At 46.6% G+C, this 20,727-nt stretch overlaps 1 protein-coding gene across 2 annotated transcripts; it reads right to left on the bottom strand.

Moving 5' to 3' along the window:
* Positions 1–1,331: 1,331 nt before the first annotated feature.
* On the bottom strand, positions 1,332–19,415 carry ptk2bb (protein tyrosine kinase 2 beta, b). Of its 2 annotated transcripts, none has more exons than XM_084483642.1 (31): positions 19,305–19,415; positions 15,054–15,292; positions 14,457–14,635; positions 13,834–13,921; positions 12,944–13,023; positions 12,357–12,419; positions 12,181–12,235; positions 11,767–11,907; positions 11,543–11,617; positions 11,094–11,195; positions 10,574–10,691; positions 10,154–10,193; positions 9,996–10,027; positions 9,402–9,446; positions 9,205–9,302; positions 8,929–9,010; positions 8,385–8,485; positions 7,755–7,870; positions 7,253–7,353; positions 7,042–7,131; positions 6,505–6,709; positions 5,904–6,012; positions 5,521–5,580; positions 5,218–5,340; positions 4,829–4,981; positions 4,580–4,615; positions 4,183–4,207; positions 4,035–4,069; positions 3,678–3,809; positions 3,027–3,107; positions 1,332–2,457 (listed from the first exon to the last, which is right to left on the bottom strand). In XM_084483642.1, exons 2-31 carry the CDS (start codon positions 15,255–15,257, stop codon positions 2,236–2,238), a joined length of 2,991 nt encoding a protein of 996 aa, XP_084339768.1. In that variant the 5' UTR covers positions 15,258–15,292; positions 19,305–19,415; the 3' UTR covers positions 1,332–2,235. The 2 variants fall into 2 exon arrangements, with proteins under 2 accessions (XP_084339768.1, XP_084339767.1); XM_084483641.1 differs by having other exon boundaries at positions 3,678–3,812.
* Between the last annotated feature and the right edge of the window lie 1,312 nt (positions 19,416–20,727).

The following is a 20,727-nucleotide window of genomic DNA, read 5'->3' on the forward strand; positions in this document are numbered from 1 at the left end:
AGTGCTGTTTCAAAAGACCTGACCGGGACTCGGGACGTTGTTGACCTCTTTGAGTTCTCTGGCCGGAATCTGTGGCTTAGAATCATTCCTCGACCGTGGAGGAGTTGGTCCGGTCAGCGGCTGCCCTACCAGGGGCCGACGGGGAGGGCAGGGGCCAAACTCAGCTTATTTTTTCGGTCTTCACCTTCTGGATCCTCACCCTTAACACACCCACACACAAACAAAGAAATGACCCCGAAAAGCAAAGTCAGTTCCTGGCTAGTCTGGCATCTGATGAAGACGTGACCAATGGCATTTCGTTTTGAGTTCTCAGGGGCAGGCAGTTGCTGCAGCAACACCCTGGATCTCTCCCGGAGTTCCCTTGAGCAGGAAACGTTTCTGTCACACGAATGCGTTGTTGTATCTGCGCTCTTGCGCTCCCCTTCGTGACCCGATGGCAGGTCGGACGTGGGTCAGGTCATCTCCATATGCATCAGTGGACTTGGAGCAGACAGGCCAAGCTCTTTCAAGCGCTCATCCTCTGGCATTACATGAAATACCTACAAACATATAGTATGTTTCGATTCTAGATCGGACCCATGGCGTGCGTTGTGAACACTTTCAAACCATTGCTGAAATTGTCAGCGAGTAATAGATTTTATTTTCATTATTAATTGGGCCGGAAATACGCTGAAAAGCAAATCATGTAGGTGAATGTGTTGTTGGTACATTTTTGTACATTTATTACTTTACGTTTAAGTTATTTTCTACTTCTACTGAATGACTCACTTTGCTGCTGCTTCTGATACATTTTAGATAAATATGTATTTATTTTATTATTATTATGACTTACACATTTTTATACTATACTTATTATTTTTACCAAGATTTAATAAACACATGTGTTTATTAAATGTTTCTTTACGACTGCTGCTTTCATATTATTCCCATCTCTACGTAATAAGGGACCGTGTGTAGGTGGTGTGATTTATTGGTAACACAATCATTTCTGTTCACATATCTAACAAGCTATGAGGTCACGATGAAACGATAACGCATCCCATTACAAATGTCCCATTACATATATAAATCGCCACAGAAAATACACACACACACAAAATAAACATTCCAGTCAGCGATTGAATATACAGTCATACCTCATAAAACATGTTTTATGTTTGATGAACAGTTCAGTCCTCCATTAACACTATCAGTAATGATATACATGTTTATAATATGATAACACATTCATGTAATTCATCATTCGCTAATAGCTTATTAATGTTGTTTACAGACATAGAGTGTTACCAATATCATATTTACAGTTTTATTTCATTAATTCCAATGTTGGGATGACATGACAATATTGATGATGAAGATGATGCACACATAGAATGCATTCACATAGACAGGCACTCAAGGTCGATATAGAAAATATTTTCCAAGTATTGTATAAATGTCTCGATCAGTATTTTCTCATTTTTAACAAAGAATAAAATCTCACATTTTATATAAAAATGACTATAAGGCTGTATCAATAGCAGAACTATTCTGCAGATTATGTGTAAAATGATTCATATTTTATTTAGTTTTTCTTTCCTTTTTTCATCAAATTAAATATGTGGGTTCGTACGAAAACTTTAATATCTACAATAGAGGAAATGTTTGCTGGTGGAGTTCCATTTATTAAAAAAAATTATTCAAACCGGTACCGATTTTTCCTATAAAAACAAATAACGTTAGTTGGCAGAAAGCAAGTATTGAAATATTGGAACCACTGCCGGTTTAAACCACTCTGTCCCTGTGCCCGTTAGCATCCACATGTAGGACGCAGAATTGGTACTCTCCTTTTCTCAGACGTGGACGACAGCAAAAAATTTTTTCGGATTGAATCATCGCAACACTGACAGAGAAGTACGAACCAGGCATCAGGGACGACCGCCCCGCTCGGCTACGTTCCAATACAAGAGAGAACTGCTTCTGGCGCACGTTGTGAAGCGACGTCAACTACGTTCCCGATAAAAAAAGTTAACACCTTTCCTCCGAACGGCACGACACAAATCCCGGACCCATGACGTCCAATGTTTCGACTTTTCAGCGAAAATAGATTTGATGTTGCGGACCGCGTGGGAAGCAGAACTCTCTTGTATCCACGCGCTGTGGGGCTTGAGGGCTCAGGTTCGTTTGTGGTGGTGTGTGCGTGTGTGGGGGACAAACCACCGCCACCACCCTAGAGCTGCTTCACGGCGCACCCCACTACGAGTCCATGGGTTTGGGCTTGGCCTGGTTGGCTCTCACCCGGCCCTGGTCCACGGCGTCCAGCATGTTCTTGCCGTCGATGGCGAGCGTGTGCGCGGCCGCCAGCATCTGCTTCTTGCACTCCTCCTTCAGCGAGGTGATGGCGTTCTGCTGGGCCAGACGCATCTTGCTGATCAGCTCCGCCATGTCGTTGTTCAGAAGCTTCTGGGTGCCCTCCAGCTACAGGAGAGGGGGGAGGGAGGGGGGGGGGGGGGGTGGGGGAGAAAGGAAGGGGGAGAGGAGGAGAGGGAGATAGAGGTTTGGAGGGAGAGAGAGAGAGAGATAGAGAGGGGGGGGGGGTTGGAGAGAGAGTTGGGGAGAGAGAGGGAGAGAGATGGGGGGAGAGAGGGATGGGGAGGGAGCGGGAGAGAGAGGGGGTTGGAGGGAGAGACAGAGAGAGGGGAGAGAGCGGGTTTGAGGGAGAGACAGATAAAGGGGGGGAGAGAGAGGGAGGGGGAGAGAGAGAGACAGAGGGATGGTGGGAGACAGGCAGAGATTAGGGAGAGAGGGACATAGAGAGATGTAATGTTTCAATTATATTTTAATAAATTGACTTGGCCAGCAAACTTACATATATTTATATATCGTTATCGTATAAATGCACATTTTCTCAAAATGTTTTTATAATTGAGTGAGGAAAATCACATTAACAGACATTAACATTTAAAACATTCAAAAACCCCTAGAACATGCCTCAGAGCAGCAGGTTCCAGCAGGCTAGGGGAGAGAAAACAAGAGGGCGTCCGTACCTCTGTCCGTACGGACTCATGGATGGTGGGCATGAGCTCATCCACATTGTGGATCAGATCCCGCAAGGTCATCCCTACAGTCTGCACACAAAGGGACAGAACTAATGAATGAATTAATGAACAAATGAGAGATGATTGGACGATTGAAATAATTGCGCAATTAATAAATTAATGTTATGTTGTCCATGTTGTGCATAAATGAAGGAGGAGAATGTGTGCATGAATTATTAAATAATGTAATGGACGAATGTGTGGATGTAGAGAATGAAAGGATGAAGAGACTGGATAAATGAATTCATGAATAAACACAAATTCATGACTAAACAGATGAACAAATAAAAGCAGCTGTATGGTAAATGGTAAATGGTCCTCATTTATATAGCGCTTTTATCCAAAGCGCTTTACAGTGTTGACTGACATTCACCCATTCATGCAGACATTCACACAGCGACGGCGGAGTCAACCACGCAGGGCGACAGCCAGCTCGTCAGGAGCAGTCTCAGCTAGGAGGAGCCGGGGATCGAACCAGCAACCTTGCGGTTACCAGCCAACCCCAATGCCGCCCCAATGCCGCGTATGGTTACTTGAGGTTCAGTCCCGACCAATGAGAAGCTTTGTCTCATAAAGCCGAGGCTGTGTGGCCGAGTGTACCTTGACGATGCCGATGTACTGGTCGGGGTGCATGCTGGGGATGTCGTTCTTGAGCTCCACCACCACCCTGACCAGGTCCATCACAGACTGGTACACCTTGTCTCCGGACCGGTCCAGCTCCGCAGTAGGGGCCTGCTGAGGGAGAGAGACAGACAGGCAGACAGAGAGAGAGAGCGAGAGACAGACAGACAGACAGAGAGAGAGACAGACAGAGAGAGAGAGCGAGAAAGAGAAACAGACAGAGCGTCAGAGAGCCAGACAAGAAGAAGTGCAACATGCTAACAAGCTAAGCTCGTTGGCGTGTTAGCCGGCATGCTAGCTTAGCCGACGTGCTACGAGGACTAGCATGGTAGCTACCTGTGCAGTGAGACGGGGGGGCTTCTCCGGCGGTGCTGGGGTACCCAGGGAGAAGGACAACATGGACACAAAAGTGTCACAATGATAAAGACCAGAGAAAATAGCCCGTAAAATGACAGTGCCATTTTTGAATCACGCGATCACTCACCGTGTTCCTCCGTCGGGTCCGGAGACTAAACGAGGAAGAGACAGAGAGCGTTATTGTGGAGCGGTGAGAGAACAAGTCTTTAGGTTTCATGACAACGCAGACCAGTGGTTCTCAATCTGGGAGTGGGTCCTGACCCATGAGGGGATCACGACCCAGGAGGGGTCTTAAACCCATGAGAGGGTCTTAATCCCATGAGGGGTTCTTGACCCTTAAGTGGGTCGTGACCCTTGAGGGGGTTCGAGACCCATGAGCGGGTCGTTCTTTCTCTCCCCGATAAATAGTCCCGTCGGTCGGTCGGATTTCGGTCCATGTGTAGCAGCGTTTTGGGTCAAATGAGCGGTGCATAGATACATGTCATTAAGGAGCAGGCAGGCGGCCTTGCTCGCGGGGTACGTACCGCAGCGGGGGGCCCCTCCTCCGGTCCCACGGGGTCCTGCAAGAGAACAGGCAGTCTGGTGTTACAGAATACGACCTTGGACCCCCGCGCCGGCAGCGGCACCGGCGGGTAACACAAAGTAACACTGGCGGGGCGGCGGGAACGGGCGGGGTTCCGAGAGCGAGGGGGGTGGAAACAGAGGGAGAGAGAGAGACGGTCGACGCGAGCTAAGGACGACGAAGAGGACGAAGACGGCGCTCTGTTTCGCACCAGGAGTCGCTCCTCCTTCTCCAGCCACTGCTCGTCCTCCGCCATCTCCCTCTTCTGCCGGCGCAGCGTGTCGTGCATGTGGTCGCGCTCCTGCTGCCAGAGCCGCTGGGCCTCCTCCTTGCTGCTGGCCTCCACCCGGGGGAACTCCCCCTCCTGGCGGAGAGAGAGAGGGGCGAGGGAGGGCAGGAGGGTGAGTCGATTGTTATCGTGTCAGACTCAAGAGATCCGATCTGGGTTGACATCTCAAGTCCGTGCGTTTTAATGTCTTTTTTTATTATCTTAATATGCTTTTTTTTTTTTTTTTGGAGTTTAAGTATTTGCTGCACTTAAGGAAAGCAGAAATCAATTCAAAGTCAAACGTTTCGTTCGAACCAGAGGTTCCGACCCACCCCCATGCTGCGTCGTCGTGGCGACAGCGCGGGCGGCATCAGCGAGTTCATGGAGTCCAGGGGGGACTGGTAGTTAGACGGGCTGGCCAGGTCAGGGGAGCTGGCGCAGAGTGCTTCGTTCAGCTGAAAGAAGATATGCCATTAATATTCAAACTTAATCCGTTAACACGCTTTTTTTCATTTCCTTACTTATCTTTCGTTTGTGCGGATGAGGTAATTGTACTGGTTTTTTTTTAAATAATGCCTGTTCTGTTGAATCAACTGTGACCGAAATTAAAATGGAGTAGAAATCCGTCCGCTGACCTGAATGTGAAGTCCGATGCTCAGCATGTTCCCGAAACGCCCGGGTTTCATCCTTGATGGCTGGGGGGGGGTGGGTTCAGGGGGGACAAGGAGAGGGAGGAGTCAGGGGGACAAGGAGAGGGGACGTTGAATATCAGAATACAGCGACATGAGAAGTGTTGTCTGTTGACGTGTGTAGTGTATTTGGGCGTGTGGTTTGATGTTTGTTGTCATCGTATTGTGTAGTCGTGTATTTGGGCGCGTGGTTTGGTGTTTGTTGTCATCGTATTGTGTAGTCGTGTATTTGGGCGCGTGGTTTGGTGTTTGTTGTCATCGTATTGTGTAGTCGTGTATTTGGGCGCGTGGTTCGGTGCTCGTTGTCATCACATCGTATAGCTTCTCACCTTGGGCGGGGGCTCGTTGAAGTTGAACTTGCTGTCAAAGACCTTGGTGGTCCGAGCTCTGTCCCGCTGCCTCTCCACGTCCTGCTCAATCTCCATGTTGTGCACGTCACTGAGAGGGTCAGACAGGTGCGTTGGTGAGCCGAACACGACGGACCGTACTGCTCCATCTCTCAATGTTTCAACAGCGCCTTCACATCTCGTTCTGAACTGAATGGCAACTCATACTGTAATTACTGATTTGAGTGTATTAACATGTGTTCAGTCTCTGAGTGTATTGACATGTGTTCAGTCTCTGAGTGTATTGACATGCAGTCAGCGTCTCTGAGTGTATTGACATGTGTTCAGTCTCTGAGTGTATTGACATGTGTTCAGTCTCTGAGTGTATTAACATGTGTTCAGTCTCTGAGTGCATTAACATGTGTTCAGTCTCTGAGTGTATTAACATGCGGTCAGCGTCTCTGAGTGCATTAACATGCGATCAGCGTCTCTGAGTGTATTAACATGCGATCAGCGTCTCTGAGTGTATTAACATGCGATCAGCGTCTCTGAGTGTATTAACATGCGTTCAGCGTCTCTGAGCGCATTGACACGCGGTCATCACCTGATCTTGATGACCAGGTCGGTGAAGGTGGGTCTCTCCCGGGGGTCGTAGGACCAGCAGCGGGTCATGAGGGAGTAGAGCGCCGGGGGGCACTGGTCTGGTTTGGGCAGGCGGATGCCCTGCTCCAGCTGGTTGATCACGTCCCGGTTCTCCAGCCAGAAGAACGGCTGCTGACCCCGACTCAGGATCTCCCACAGACACACGGCTGGAGGGGGACAGAGGGACGGACGGACGCATGGGAACACACACACACACACACACACACACACACACACACACACGCACACACACGCACACACACACACACAGACACACACAGACAGACGAACACACATGCACACAGACACATGGACAGACAAACACAAGCATATGGACACACACACACACACACACACACACACACAAATATTAACTCACAAGCCCACACACAAGAATGCGCACACACTCAAAGTAATTGAACAAAAGAAGGGAAAGGATATATAGTGAATAATAATCAAATGAAAGATCGAGTTGTGAAAATGATGAACTAGAACTCACCAAACATCCAGACATCGCTAGCCGATGTGAATCTCCTGAAGTTAATCGATTCAGGAGCCATCCACTTGATGGGCAGCCTCGTCACAGAGGCTGTGGAAAATCATTCACAAAATCACGGACAATACAGGGCATTGCAGTGGACAACGGTGAACACACACGCCCAGCCGACTCACGCCCACAATGCACTGCGGTGATAAGAGAGCGGCCCTACCTTTGTAGTACTCCTCCTCCTCTATGTACCTGGAGAGGCCAAAGTCCCCCAGCTTCACGCAGTCCGCGCTGGCCACCAGCACGTTGCGCACCGCGATGTCCCTGTCCCCCGCGGAGAAGGACACGGCATTACGGTCGGACTCTGGACGACAGTGGAGCTCCCTCCCCTGCTCTACCTCACAATGCTTTGACTTATATATACTCTATATATATATAGAGTATATGTGTGTATTTCTTCAATGTTTTTATTGGGACTTTTTTTTTTTATTCACCCATTTAATGACATGTCACTCAGGTGAGTCTGTGAACAAGGAATAATGACATTCATGTGATTATAGTTCTCATTGTAGTTCTGTTCAAGCATTTCCCACGGTTTGCTCCGAACTCTAAACACACACACACAGCCCACAAGTGACTCCACAACGGACTGCTTGTTTCAAATTGAACCGAGACACCATTCCGCTGAAAACAGAGGACTAAAAGCAGGGTTCATAGCGTGTCACCTGTGCACCATGTTGACCCCGCCCAGGTACACCAGGGCCTTGCAGATCTGCAGGCTGAACAGCACCAGGGTGATGTTGGTCAGCTGGTCCTGCTTCTCCGCCAGGTAGTTCCCCAGCTGAAGGGAGGGCAGGCGTTACGCAAGGAGGGGGGAGGATGGTGTAGCGGTGCAGCAAAAGGGGTTCCACTCCCTAGGGGAAGGGTTCTGGGTTTGAACCCCGCTGCCTGAGGTCTATCTGGAGGCGTCCTTGAGCAAGCTGCCCTAGCCCGTCTACCAGCTCATTAATGAACTGGAATAGCTTTTTCTATAATTATTCAATCGCTAGCAAAGAACGAGTGTAGCCATGCTAGTCCGAATGGGGAGGGAGGGAGGGGAGGAGAGAAAGAGAGAGTGAAAAAAGCAGTGAGAGAAAGAGAGAAAGAGAGAGCCCAACAGAGTGAGAGACAAAGAGCGAGAGAGAGAAAGAGAGGGAGAGAGAAAGAACGAGGGAGAGAGAGAGCGTGAGAGAGAGAGACAAAAAGAGTGTGAGAGAGAGAAAGAGAGAGAAACAGAGAGTGAGAGAGTGAGTGAGAGAAACAGAGAGAGAGTGAGAGAGAGAGAGAGAGAGAGAGCACCACTGATCATCACAAACCTCTCCAAAGGGGTAGAGCTCCATCACGATCCACACAGGGTCGTCCTCTATGATCCCGATCAGCTTCACGATGTTTGGGTGGTTGAGGTTCTTCATAATCACTACACACACGCATACACACACACACACACACACACACACACGCAATACATCATATATGAGTTGGCATTGTTGTTATCATCATTATTAGATTTGTCATTAGCATATGCTACTCTTTGAATCTCTTTTCTAGCTGTTTTATGTTATTTGACCTAACGTGGATAATACCATTCTGTCCTGTATTTAAAAGTGCTCCATATGTAAAGTAGTTGTTGTTATTGTAATATGATAATTATGATGATTATTAATAGTATATTATCATCGTTGAAGCTGCTCAATCCTATCCCTCTCGATGTTTGTGTTCATGCTGTGGAGATCCGTTTCTAAGTGGCACAATGCTGGTTTTACCTCCAAGTTAAAAATGTACTGGCCCATGCAGGGCATTCTGGGTAACTTCCTTCGTGTCCCCACGCTGCTGTGGTGGTTGTGGTCCTAGTCTACACACCTGCTTCACTCATGAACTTCTCCATGACGTCCGGGGAGCAGTCTTTGCAGGTCTTCACCGCCACACTCGTCTTGTCTCCATTCTGCCCGCACAAACCCAGAAAACAAGCAGACGCGCTCAGTTATCTCAGACGTACATGTTGTTTGTAAAGATTGTAGACGCACAATGTGTTTGTAAAGATCCTAGACGGACAATGTGTTTGTAAAGAGTGGAAATGTACAATGTGTTTGTAAAGATCTGACACGTAGAATATGTTTGTAAAGATTGGAAACGTACAAGGTTTTTGTAAACTCCTTCATACACTTCGCCGAAGAAGCCGGAGCCCAGGATCTGGCCGAGAGAGATGTCAGCGCGGTCGATCCCGTATTTCACCGCTGGAGAATACAAAGCAAGAGGAAATAACATTCAACAAAAATGATTAATTTATTTCCAATTGAAAAACGACTAGATATTAACATCTCGTTTTTGCATACCAGATTTCGGCCTTTCGTCCATAATCTCACAGTAAATATCGGAACCTGAAAAGCGAAGGACAATACATTTTTAGAGCTTTTTCATTATTATATTATTTTACAGAATCCTAATGATCTCCGGAAAAAAAATGTTTTTTTGCTTTTAGCACTCTTTCACATAAGTTCATTTCAACACCACAAGACGTGACAATTCCACTTTCAGCTTAACCTCAACTAGCCCTAACTGCGAACAATGAACACACATTTTCTAGACCACACATTTTCACTTCTCGAGAACAACAGTGGAAAAGCAACAACATGTTGATGACATTTCCATCAGTACCGTTTTCACACATCACACGTTCAAGTCCATACATTTTCATTAAGGTCACCAACAATAGGATATATGACCTCTCAATTCTCTCACATTAGACAGGTTGTGACTTGAGAGAGAAATATGAATTAATATTTGTCTCCAACACACTTTGTGACAGAATATCGTTTTGTTTGTAAAAAAAAAAAAAAGGGTTGGTCATTTGAAAAATATGAAAGATACAGCATGCCGTGTTTTGAAACAGATTGCATCAATTATTTTCAATATTATTATCAACTCACCCATACTGTATCTGAAGTTGGTTGACTCTTTGCTGTTTGGACACACAAACAGGAAGTGAGAGAGAGACCAGTAACTCATCTTTGATCTTTGTTTCATGAGTACAACCACAGTAAATAAAGAGGAACACAACACAAAGGTAAATTAAAGTTTAACTCACTCCTTTGGAATCTCAGGTAGGGAGCTCTGTGTGTTGACGGCTAACGGTCAAAGACATGACGTACATTTGTATTTAATTAACAACACAGAACTCAAACTTCACCACTTGAAAGTAAATTTATCCGCAAATAGTGTTGATCAAGCCTCAATGTACAATACGGTAACCAACAAAACTTTAGCTAGCTAAGGACCAGCTAGCTTTTGCTAGCAAAACTAGCTTAAGCAACTGCCATTATACTGGCAACTATTATTATAAATGATACAAAATTTAAGAGACTCAATGTCTCAAAGCTCACTGCTGTCGCTATCACACACACACACACACACACACACACACACACACACACACACACACACACACACACACACACACACACACACACACACACACACACACACACACACACACACACACACACACCTTTATTTGGCCGGGAGATGCAGGACTCTTCCGTTCCCTTCTCGAGGCGCCAGTAGCCGTCGATCAGGTCGGCCATGTTCTCCGCCATGGCGAACGTGGCCGTGTTGATCGACAGAGTCTGTTATCGGAAAGAAAGAAGAAGAACGGAACTGAACGGGTCTGGACCGAGAGACGCTTACATCGGCAAAAGATCGGAGGGTTAGTGATGGCTGCCGAGCAGGAAATACGTTGTAGTTTGGGAAAACGCACGCAGGTAAGGTCGTTCGGGAAATGTATCGCGTTATAAACACACTCTGTCACGGTTCAGATGTAAACAGCTAGAGGCACAACACAACACTTCAAACACTTGATCAAGAGACATTAAAATCGGGATTGTGTCAGAGGATAGAAAATCATAGCTGTTGACTGTTGATTTAAATTGAGCATGATGTATTATTACAGGCAGACAACAATCACGATCACAATAATAAAATGGTTTCTGTCTTTCCCAAGAAAAACAAACAAAAAAAGCCATACTCACTTGTCTGACTCCCTCCACCCCCAGGGTAACGAGCGCCTTGCCGTCGTTCTGAGCTAAGCATTTGATGCTTTTGATGTGTTTGAAGTCTGCGAGAAACACCGGCTGGGGGATGGGGAGGGGGGGGGGGGGGGAGTGAATAAATTAGACGTTTTAATGAGCGGAGCAGTCATGCACTAAGAACATGGGGGCCCGGCCTAATGGTGTTCGATCAACCACGCGGTGCGGCTCGATGGCGGCGGAGATATTACGGAGACGGTTAGACGGTTGTAAAAGCTCTTCTCCGTCAGCAGCTTTTTATTGACGGTTTAACAGCACCCTGAACAGAAGACACAACTGTCGCAGCGGATGCATCCTCCTCCTCCATCACCCTCCTTATACTGCCTGTATTAAAGGAGCGATGGCCCAGAGTATCCAGTACGGGGTTCGTGCGTGTGCGTGGTCGTGCGTACCGCGGCGTCTTTCTGTTGGCGTTGGCGGATTCCACGAGCACCGATGACCAGCTCCACCGCCAGACTCCAGCCTTGCTGTACACAACGGGACAAGGATACGAATCAACAACAAAAAAACATGCAAATCTGATTCTCAATGATTGTTCGGGTTCGGCGGTCATGTATTTCCCCCCCCCCCGCCCCTTCCCTTCCCCCCCCCTGGGCTCCTTCTAAGAGCTGCTCACCACGAGCTCACAGGGGAACACCTCCTCGTCGTAGTTCACCACCTCCCTGAGGGCCACGAAGAACTTGTGCATGCACTCCTCCTCCTTGAGCGTGGCGTACTGCTGGAACGTCTGCTGGATCTGCTTCCTCAGGTGCTTGGACTGGAGGGGGGGGCAAGCACACTGCAGGTCAGGTCACAACGCACCTACATCCAAGGGGAGTGAGTCTCAAAAGGGCTTCCGGAGACCATGTGAGGGGATACCCCTCAAACTCAGCCCTATAAAATGGTCAAGGAAGAACTCTCTTCCCTTTCCTAATGAGAAGTGTTTTTCTTTTGCAAGAACGGCTACATGTGAGAAAAAGGGGATACCAACATTGGTCTTTTGTGTGTTTCTGTTGTGTGTGCGTGTTTTGCTGTAAAGGAGGACACACACCTTCATGCTGTCGATCAGATTCTTGGGAAAGAAGAGCTCGAGACCCACTTCCTTCCTTCATTCGCGGAGCAGACAAAGGCAGAAGATGGATTTAGAATACAGTGTGCGACACATCCGCCATTTACAGCAGCTTTAACAGTAAACAGTGATCCAGTGTGTTGAAGAGGGACACTCACTCTAGCAGCTCAAAATTGGACCTCTTCTCCAGCCCCTTGGCGTTCATGTCTTTGTAGAACCTCCTGCAGGGGAAAGGAAGAGGCTTCAGCAAAGAGGTATTTTTTGATCCCATGAGAACACGGGGCAAGAAATCTCATCGTGCATGGGAAACGTTCAGGAATATATTTCGAAATTAGAACGAGATAAGATACGAAACATAGAAAAAATTGATGGGCAGAAAAGGAAAATGAATGAATAGAAAGAAACATAACACCACCAAAACAAGCTTTGCCTCTGGGTCTTTGTGCCACTCTTGGGGGAAATTGCTTTTGCTGTTTAAGCACAGCCAAGAGGGATGAAAGAATGTGTTATACTTTATTAATATCCATAAGGAAATTGAGGAAGTGGATGTGGAATGTAGAATATCAAATGTTCAATATGGAATGCAGAATACACAACGTAGAATACAGGAAGTTAGCAGGTAGAACGGAGAATACTCAATGTAGAATACAGCGTGTAGAATGTAAAACACAGAATGTAGAATGTAGAGCGACGAGTACAGAACGTAGAATACAGAATGTAGAAGGTGGAAGGTGGTGGCCCTCACCTGATCTCCAGACAGCCCAGCTGCATGGCCATGCCGTCGCTGACCTTGGAGGCGTGGATCTCCATGTACTCACTGCGCACCTGTGGAGGTCAGGACAGCCAGCAGGTCATACAGGTGGCGTTATCATCATGTCTCTGTGATTGGATTATTTACTGTTATAAACACTATATTTATTGTAGGCATACTTTTATTAGAATTGTATTATTATTAGAAATATTAATGCAATGCTTCTACAAACACATTCATATAAAAATGACTATAAATATATATAAATATTCAGTATAAGTGTGTGTTTGGATTTAGCATGCGGTGAGTTTGTAGTATGTCTTTTTTTAAACACCGCCCACCGTTAAAATACGATTGCCATTAGATCTAGAAACATCACATTAACAGCAACGTAAACAGAGCACAGCCCCCACTCAATACATCACGTGAAGCCATCTCCACGCATCTCCACGCAGCTGGCTAAGTGGTACCATTTACATTCAGCAGACGCTTTTTATCCAAAGCGACTTACACCCGTTCATGCACACATTCACACGCCGACGGCGGAGTCGACCATGCAAGGCGACAGCCAGCTCGTCAGGAGTAGTGAGGTTAAGGTGTCTTGCTCAGGGACACCTCGACACTCGTGTGGGGGAGGAGCAGGGGAGACAAACATTCATACACGCATTCATACACACATTCACATTCCGACGGCGTCACATTCCGAGTCAACCATGCAAGGCGACAGCCAGCTCGTCAGGAGCAGTGAGGGTTGGGTTTCTTTCTTTCTCAGCACTCAGCTAGGAGGAGCCGGGGATCAAACTAGCAACCTTCCGGTTACAAGTCAACCCGCTCTACCTGCTGAGCTAAGCGATATACCGGTGCAGTGCGGTGCCGTTTGGTACCTGTCTGTAGAAGTAGAACAAGGTGGTCCTGTCCTGGTCGAACTTCTCTAGGAAGTTCACAGGGATGTATCGGATCCGCAGGTCATACCTGTCGGGAGGAGAGGAGCACACACACACGTTACCGTCGGCAACCACGAGATGCAACTCATCAGCTTCAGGTGGCTATTAGCGCAGTCGCATCAACTTGCCAAAACAGAAGATGAATGCGGTGTAGAATCACAGGAAACACAAGGATTGAGAGTGCAAAAACACCCGATCACATATTCACACATGCATTCACGCACAAATATAGACACACACTTGCACAATAGCACGCAACCACGTACGCACACACACATGCCCGCAATAACACACACATACTCACAAAGGCCCAAAAACAAAAAATAACACACACACACACCCACGCACACACACATAACAGACATGAGCACACACGCGCACACCACTGAACAGTAACACACGCACACAAACACCACTGAACAATAACACACACACACACACACACGCACACACACACCGTTGACAAACACATCACAAAAGAGAAACCAAAAGAAAAAAAAAAGAAATGGGCTAGCCTCAAAAGAGACCAGACCTCCACCCTCGCCACCCTCGCTCCGCCCTACCTCCACTCGGCCTCGGCGTGGTGGCTCTCGTAGCGCTGCTCCACCTCTCCCACCGTCAGGTCCGGGTGGAGCCAGTGGAGCTCCTCGGACTTGAGGTGCGTCAGCAGCAGGCCGTAGCAGGCGTTGTGCAGGATGTTGGGCCCCAGCCGCCCGCTGCCCAGGATGGACTGGATGATCCCCTGGGTGGGTGGGCAGGCGGGTGCGGTCAGTGCGGCAGCCAGGGGCCCGTGCCCACGTTGAGGCCCGGCGTGGCCAATGCTAACACACATATTTGATACGTCGCCCCCCCCCCCCCCCCCCCCTCCCAGAGTATTACACCTACTAGATGTGACAGTTGACATGATTTCAGCTCTGATATTTGTTGTCGGAACTCAAGATTGTCGATTATCTGAAATCGTTAATAATTATAATAAATAATACTTTGGATTTTCATTCATTACGGACCCGCAGTGATAATAGTGTGAGTAGTAGTAGTATGATAATAGTGTGAGGGACACACAGCCCAACGGGAGAAGAGATTGCTCCACCAATGAGTATTTCATATATTTCCTATTTTTCCTATTTCATCCAATTAATTTTGGAAGCTTTTCTTCTTACCCTGATCTGCCAGGAGGCGTCACATTTGACCAGCTTGAAGTTCTTGCCCAGGTTGTTGTTGGTGGAGAAGCAGACCTTGAGTATCTTGACGGGGCCTCCATCTCCCGTGAAGCTGGTCTCGGGGCTGATGGGAGAATGGTTTGCACCTGGACTGGGCACCTTCCAGGACAGCGTTGTCGTGTCCCCGGACATAACCTCATACATTCTCAGGGTAGGGTGGCCCTCATTCCCACATCATCCTAGCAGAGACACAAAAAAACAGGCTAGGGGTCACAGCAGGCCATGGGTCTCTTTTGAGGTTACTGGCCTATTTCATTTTTTACAATTTAGGGCATTTAGCACTTAGCAGACGCTCTTATCCAAAGCGTCCATACACACATTCACACTCCGACGGCAGAGTCAACCATGCAAGGCGACAGCCAGCTCATCAGGAGCTGTTATGGTGGTTAGGTGTGTCTTGCTCAGGGAAACCTCGACACTCAGCTAGGAGGAGCCGGGGATCGAACTAGCAACCTAGTTGCTCGAACTCGAGGGGATCGACCGTGCAACAAGCTGATGACCAGCAGTTGTGATGTTGACTAACCATCACAAGCCTTTAGCTTTGTAAACCATTAACCTTTAGTCAACCAACCAGTCCCAACCAGATGTATGATGGATGGATGGATCAACCAGCCACGTTGGCTGATCCATTCATCACACGTCTTCAGGGACACTCCCACGTGTGATGACACTTTAGGGTCGGTGTTGAAATGGCTTGTCGTGGGTAGTCAACGAGAGCACATCTGGTGGTAAATAGGGGGCCTCTAAATCGTTTGGTTTGAGAAACCTATAAATATGCAAATCTACTTAAAAACACATCAGCTGTGGAAAAAAGTGGTGTCAAGATGATTGATGGAGGAATTAGCTGAGTAGCCGTCTGATGATAAAACATTTAAGCTCTGACTCGGTAGAGGCTTAAATGGCATAAATTCATTAAAAAAGGAGTATATCAAAGATAGGGGATCTTGCCTTTGAAAGGAACATGACGCTATGAAGCAAAGCGAACAGGAAACTAAGGCTGTAGGACATCACTGACACATGATTATGAGCAAAATAAGACTTTAGAGTTTAAAAATAAACATCGCACCCCTTTTATTCGTGTCATATTTTCAACACACCTGGTATAAAAGTCATACACACAAGTTTCGGTATCGCTATCGAGATCACATTCTTTCCCAAGCCAGGGCCTGTGTGATTCATAATATCAAACTGTCAATCTGAGGACTTGAACTCACTTGTGCACGACTCTGTCTAGAGACATCCGATACCCGGAGAACGTTTATATCAGACAGGTAATCTGCTTTACAACCTGATGAGCAACGGCACAAGACTAAAGCGCGACAAAACCGCATCAAAGGGGATCATGCCAGTAAACCGTAAACAAACAAGAAAAAAACGACACAAACACAGGCAGACCAAAGCACCGTTAGGAAATGCTTTCTTCTCTCTGGGCTGTAGATTCGGTCTCACAACCTCTCTATGGTCCGTTGTACACACAGGGGTCTTCACCAAACAAGCATGTCAACCGCGGAGAGCAGTGCATGGCGCTGTTCGTGTTTGTTCTGGTCTGGATGAGACTTTAAACGCCTCTCAGGCGGTGCGTTCCTGAGACAGGATTTTGGCAAACACCCAGGGCTACTAGAAATTGAACAAAACAGAATTGGGAGTCCCAAGTTTGCTGCAGCGGCGCGTTACAACTAAAAACACCCATGGATACCGAGCTGTAAGCACAGGCCTTCACAGGCCAATCACGAGCTGAGACTCTATTCAATCAACCAATCCATTCAATAGCAGCAAGCTCAGGATAGCAACATGTCTAATGTTGGCACAACACAAATTGTACAAATTGAAATCCCTCCCAACTATCCATTTTGACACACGTTCAAGTGTCAAGGCATCTGGTCTGTCAATCCCTGGAAATGAAGGCTGTGTTGACACAACTAACAGGTCGCACACAAAGTGTTGAATAAATTCAAGTCATGAATAGTCTTTACAATGCACCCACCTTGCAGTATCTTCCACTCGCGACCTAGAGCCTTCACCGGTCATAAACGCTCTTTTGACAAACAGTTTTCTGTATAAATGTGAGGTGTGTGTGTGTGTGTGTGTGTGTATGTGTGTGAAGGTCTTTTTTTTACCGCTGCATTGTCAGGCCGCTAGACTGTACCAGCAGGCCAGGACGTTGTTGTTGGAGAAGCAAAGGCAGTGTTTGGTTAGCCTGAGGCTGTGAATTCCTCAACGGGGCTGTGTGTGTGTGTGTGTGTGTGTGTGTGTGTGTGTGTCTGTGTGTGTGTGAGCAAGAGAGAGAGAGAGAGAGAGAGAGAGAGAGAGACAACAGAGAAACAGAGAGTTAGAAAGGGAGAGATCTCCACCTTGCACGCCCACCTGGGAGTGAACTAAAAGAGGCAGAAGAGTCGAGGAGAAGCGATGAATGACTGAGTACCTTAGCTGCCATGTTGAGGTTGACTTACAGCAGTATAAATACCACACAGTCATATGGAATATCATCGATAGAAGAAACCACCAGTATAGAGACCTTTAAAAACAAGGACCAAAGATGTCTGAAAGGTTAATAGTGGAGAATAGTGAATAGATTGTATGTTCTAGTCAGTACACTATATTTATATATATATGATATATGATATTGAAGGCTCCTGTCTGCAATCTAAACTTAGATGTTAGATGTTTAATGTGTGCAACATTGTGGCTGGGTTTCTAGGTTTTTGTGTTTACGTGACGGTGTCCATTTGTGTCCCTCCGTTCAGATTTCAGTTGTACCGTCAAATGAGCTGCTTTTGTGTTCGGTGATCATTTTCAGATAACAGACGTGTGCAATCTCTCACAGGCAACCGCCAAGCCCAAGGAACAAGGACCCATAGATAGTGAAGGGAGCAGGGAAAGAAACAGAGAAAGCAGACCCAATACACGACACATTCGCCCACGGGGGAAGGTTTGTGTGTGGTTCAATGTTGCGTTGAATTGTCACACACTAAAAGAAAGTTGTCATCTGATTAAACGGCCCCAATAGTGTACCGATTGTTTGCCTCCTTCAGCAAAAAAAACACAATGATTTATTTGCACTCCTCCTCACACAAAACACACTCGTTATGGTTGTTATGGCAACAGCAGTTTCCAGTGGGTGATTTTTATCACACGCTCTTTCAACACAACAACCCAGCAGACTTTGATTTAGTGTGTACAGACAGATACCCCTCTCTGAAACAACAAGTCTACGCCTCATCCGTGTTACAGCCTCCCACATCCATGAGTCCATGGTCGGTTGGCACACTGATACTCCATGGACATTATCCTACCTTTCTTTGTTGTATACAGGGAACGGGTTAACCTAGCGATTGTTAGTGCTTGGCACTTGGCCCTATGAACATCCTTACTGTACCGATAAATTGTTGTTTTCCTCTTTCTTCTGACAAATGTACTTATTGTAAGTCGCTTTGGATAAAAGCATCTGTTAAATGCCCTACATCTAGATGTAAATGTTGTAAACTTTAAGTGTAATGTTTCACCCCAAAAAAACGAAGCAAGATCAAGGAAGATCATGACAGCCAGATGATTCCCCTGGTAAAAAAAATAGCTCTGCTCTGAAAAGTCACTGATTCTTTAAATCTATTTATCATTTGCTTATCTTACTTTTAACCATCCCCCAGAATGCCAACACGTACAAAAAGGTACCCATCTAGGCTACCCGGTAAAGCCTATAAAAGGGGTCTACTTGTTTCTACGTCACGATCCCAGTGGAATGCAGCCGCACCACTCACCACCTGCACAGACTTGCTCTGTGGAAGAAACCCTGCGCCTCTCCGATCCTTCCACCCAACAGGAGGTGATAGTAGTGCTGTATAGATAGTCTACATTAATGCTCATATTATTATTACGACAATTGGAAAATATACCACAATGACACATATCGAGGCAGTGAAGCAACATCAACACAACTCACACAAAATAGTGCAGTTTAGTTGTTTTTTTTCAAAGCTTGGCTTGAGTGAGCTCAACCTTGTAAAGGCAACACATTTCCCTCTTTAAATGCATGCAACAAATAATACAACTGTTATAACGCAATAACAACCTCATGTAAAGGCTATGCGTGCTGTTGGCCAAGACGCCTTCTTTAGCAACTCGCATAAAGCGTCCCAGTCCATAGTTGACAACTGGTGACATCAATGCATTTAGTAAAATAACTTCAGCTCTTACCTGATATGGAGTTTCTATCTTCTTTTAAAAATATATATATATATATACAAGTAAGGGTTATTGAAAAATAGCGAATGGTCGCTAACGGACCGTTGGGAGCTGGGAGTTTTCCGAATCTGAGCCCAAGTTGGCAGGTATTCTCAAAGCCACTCCCTCACCTCTATCCTCCTGGGACGGCGCTACTTCCTCCTGCACCGCCCAGGTACGCTCAACATGGCGGCCTGCGGGGTTAATCATCACCTTACTCACCTTAATAATTGAGCGAACCTTTCGTAGTTGGCTAAACGCTGTGTAAGGTCAACGTTATAGCACTGTAATGTATGTATTGTAATTGTACAAATTGCACTTAATAACTTATTTGGTGTTCTGAGATGACATAGGCCTTGTGATGTAGCAGTTGTTCTAACGTTAGTTTATAATTACAACACTGAACATGGCGGCCTATTTTCTACTTGGCAAGAGAGTGGTGTGAAAATAGACGTATTTAACCCTACATAAACTGTCCATATCTTTATTAATAATTGGGAGAACCTTTTATAGTAAACGCTGTGTAAGGCAAACGTCGTAATTGTACACATTTTACTTATAAGGTGTTCTGAGATCGATGACATAGGCCTTGTAATAAGCACAGTTGTTCTAACGTTAGTTTATAAAAAAAATAACAACTGCAGGAACGTCCTACTTCTATCAAAATAATGTAATACTGAGTATCAGACAGCAGAGGTCGCTGCGCACTTGATGTGGGCCTGATGTAGGCCTGGGTCAAATCCCGGTAAAAGGGTAGCGAACTATTATCTCACTCACTCACAGTCACCTAACTGACAAACAAAACACAGACACAAACAAACAGACACATACTGAGACAGACCTGTAAAGAAGTATCAAAACCATGCTACTTGCAAGAGAGACCAGTACAACCGTATAAAACCCACTCATGCACTTGCTTCTCCCTTCCCCCCGCCCCCGCCCCCGTCTCCGTCTCCCCCAGCAGGGGCATTTGGTTTCTGTGCCAGCCGGGGTTCGGAGGCCGCTGCCCACGGCGACAGCTGTGGAGAGGGTCATGTCTGGGGCAGGAGCGGGCAGGAACATGCCCATCGCACCCAGCGGGGGACCCACGTCAGGGGCAGGAATCTCCGACAGGTGCGGCCCTCCACCGCGGTACGCTGAGGTTATCTCCATGCAGACTGGAGGAGACCGGTGACCACGCGCGTTTCTTTAGTGGTTTTTCTTACGATGGCAGTTGTTTAATTGTTTATCACATGTTAGGAAAATTAAATATGCCCAATTTCTCACGATAAGAGAACATGTTTAAAAAACTTAACTGAAACATTACTAGGGTAATAATAATAAGTAATAAGGACTAATAATAAGTGTTTTTTGGGTGTAGGTCGTCTTTACGACAAAGCAACAGCAGCAACCCCTG

The sequence above is a fragment of the Micromesistius poutassou genome (genome assembly GCF_964030765.1).
Source record: "Micromesistius poutassou genome assembly, chromosome: 19".
In the NCBI taxonomy this organism is placed as follows: domain Eukaryota; kingdom Metazoa; phylum Chordata; class Actinopteri; order Gadiformes; family Gadidae; genus Micromesistius; species Micromesistius poutassou.

Bases quoted from the DNA above. Each gene is read 5' to 3' on its own strand.
- ptk2bb (XM_084483641.1), bottom strand. From the start codon at position 15,257: ATGTATGAGGTTATGTCCGGGGACACGACAACGCTGTCCTGGAAGGTG. The intron at 6,710-7,041 runs GTGAGTTCTAGT...GTCCCCCTCCAG, and splicing joins TAGCGATGTCTGGATGTTTG to CCGTGTGTCTGTGGGAGATC. The intron at 5,581-5,903 runs GTGAGAAGCTAT...ACCCCCCCCCAG, and splicing joins TCAACGAGCCCCCGCCCAAG to CCATCAAGGATGAAACCCGG.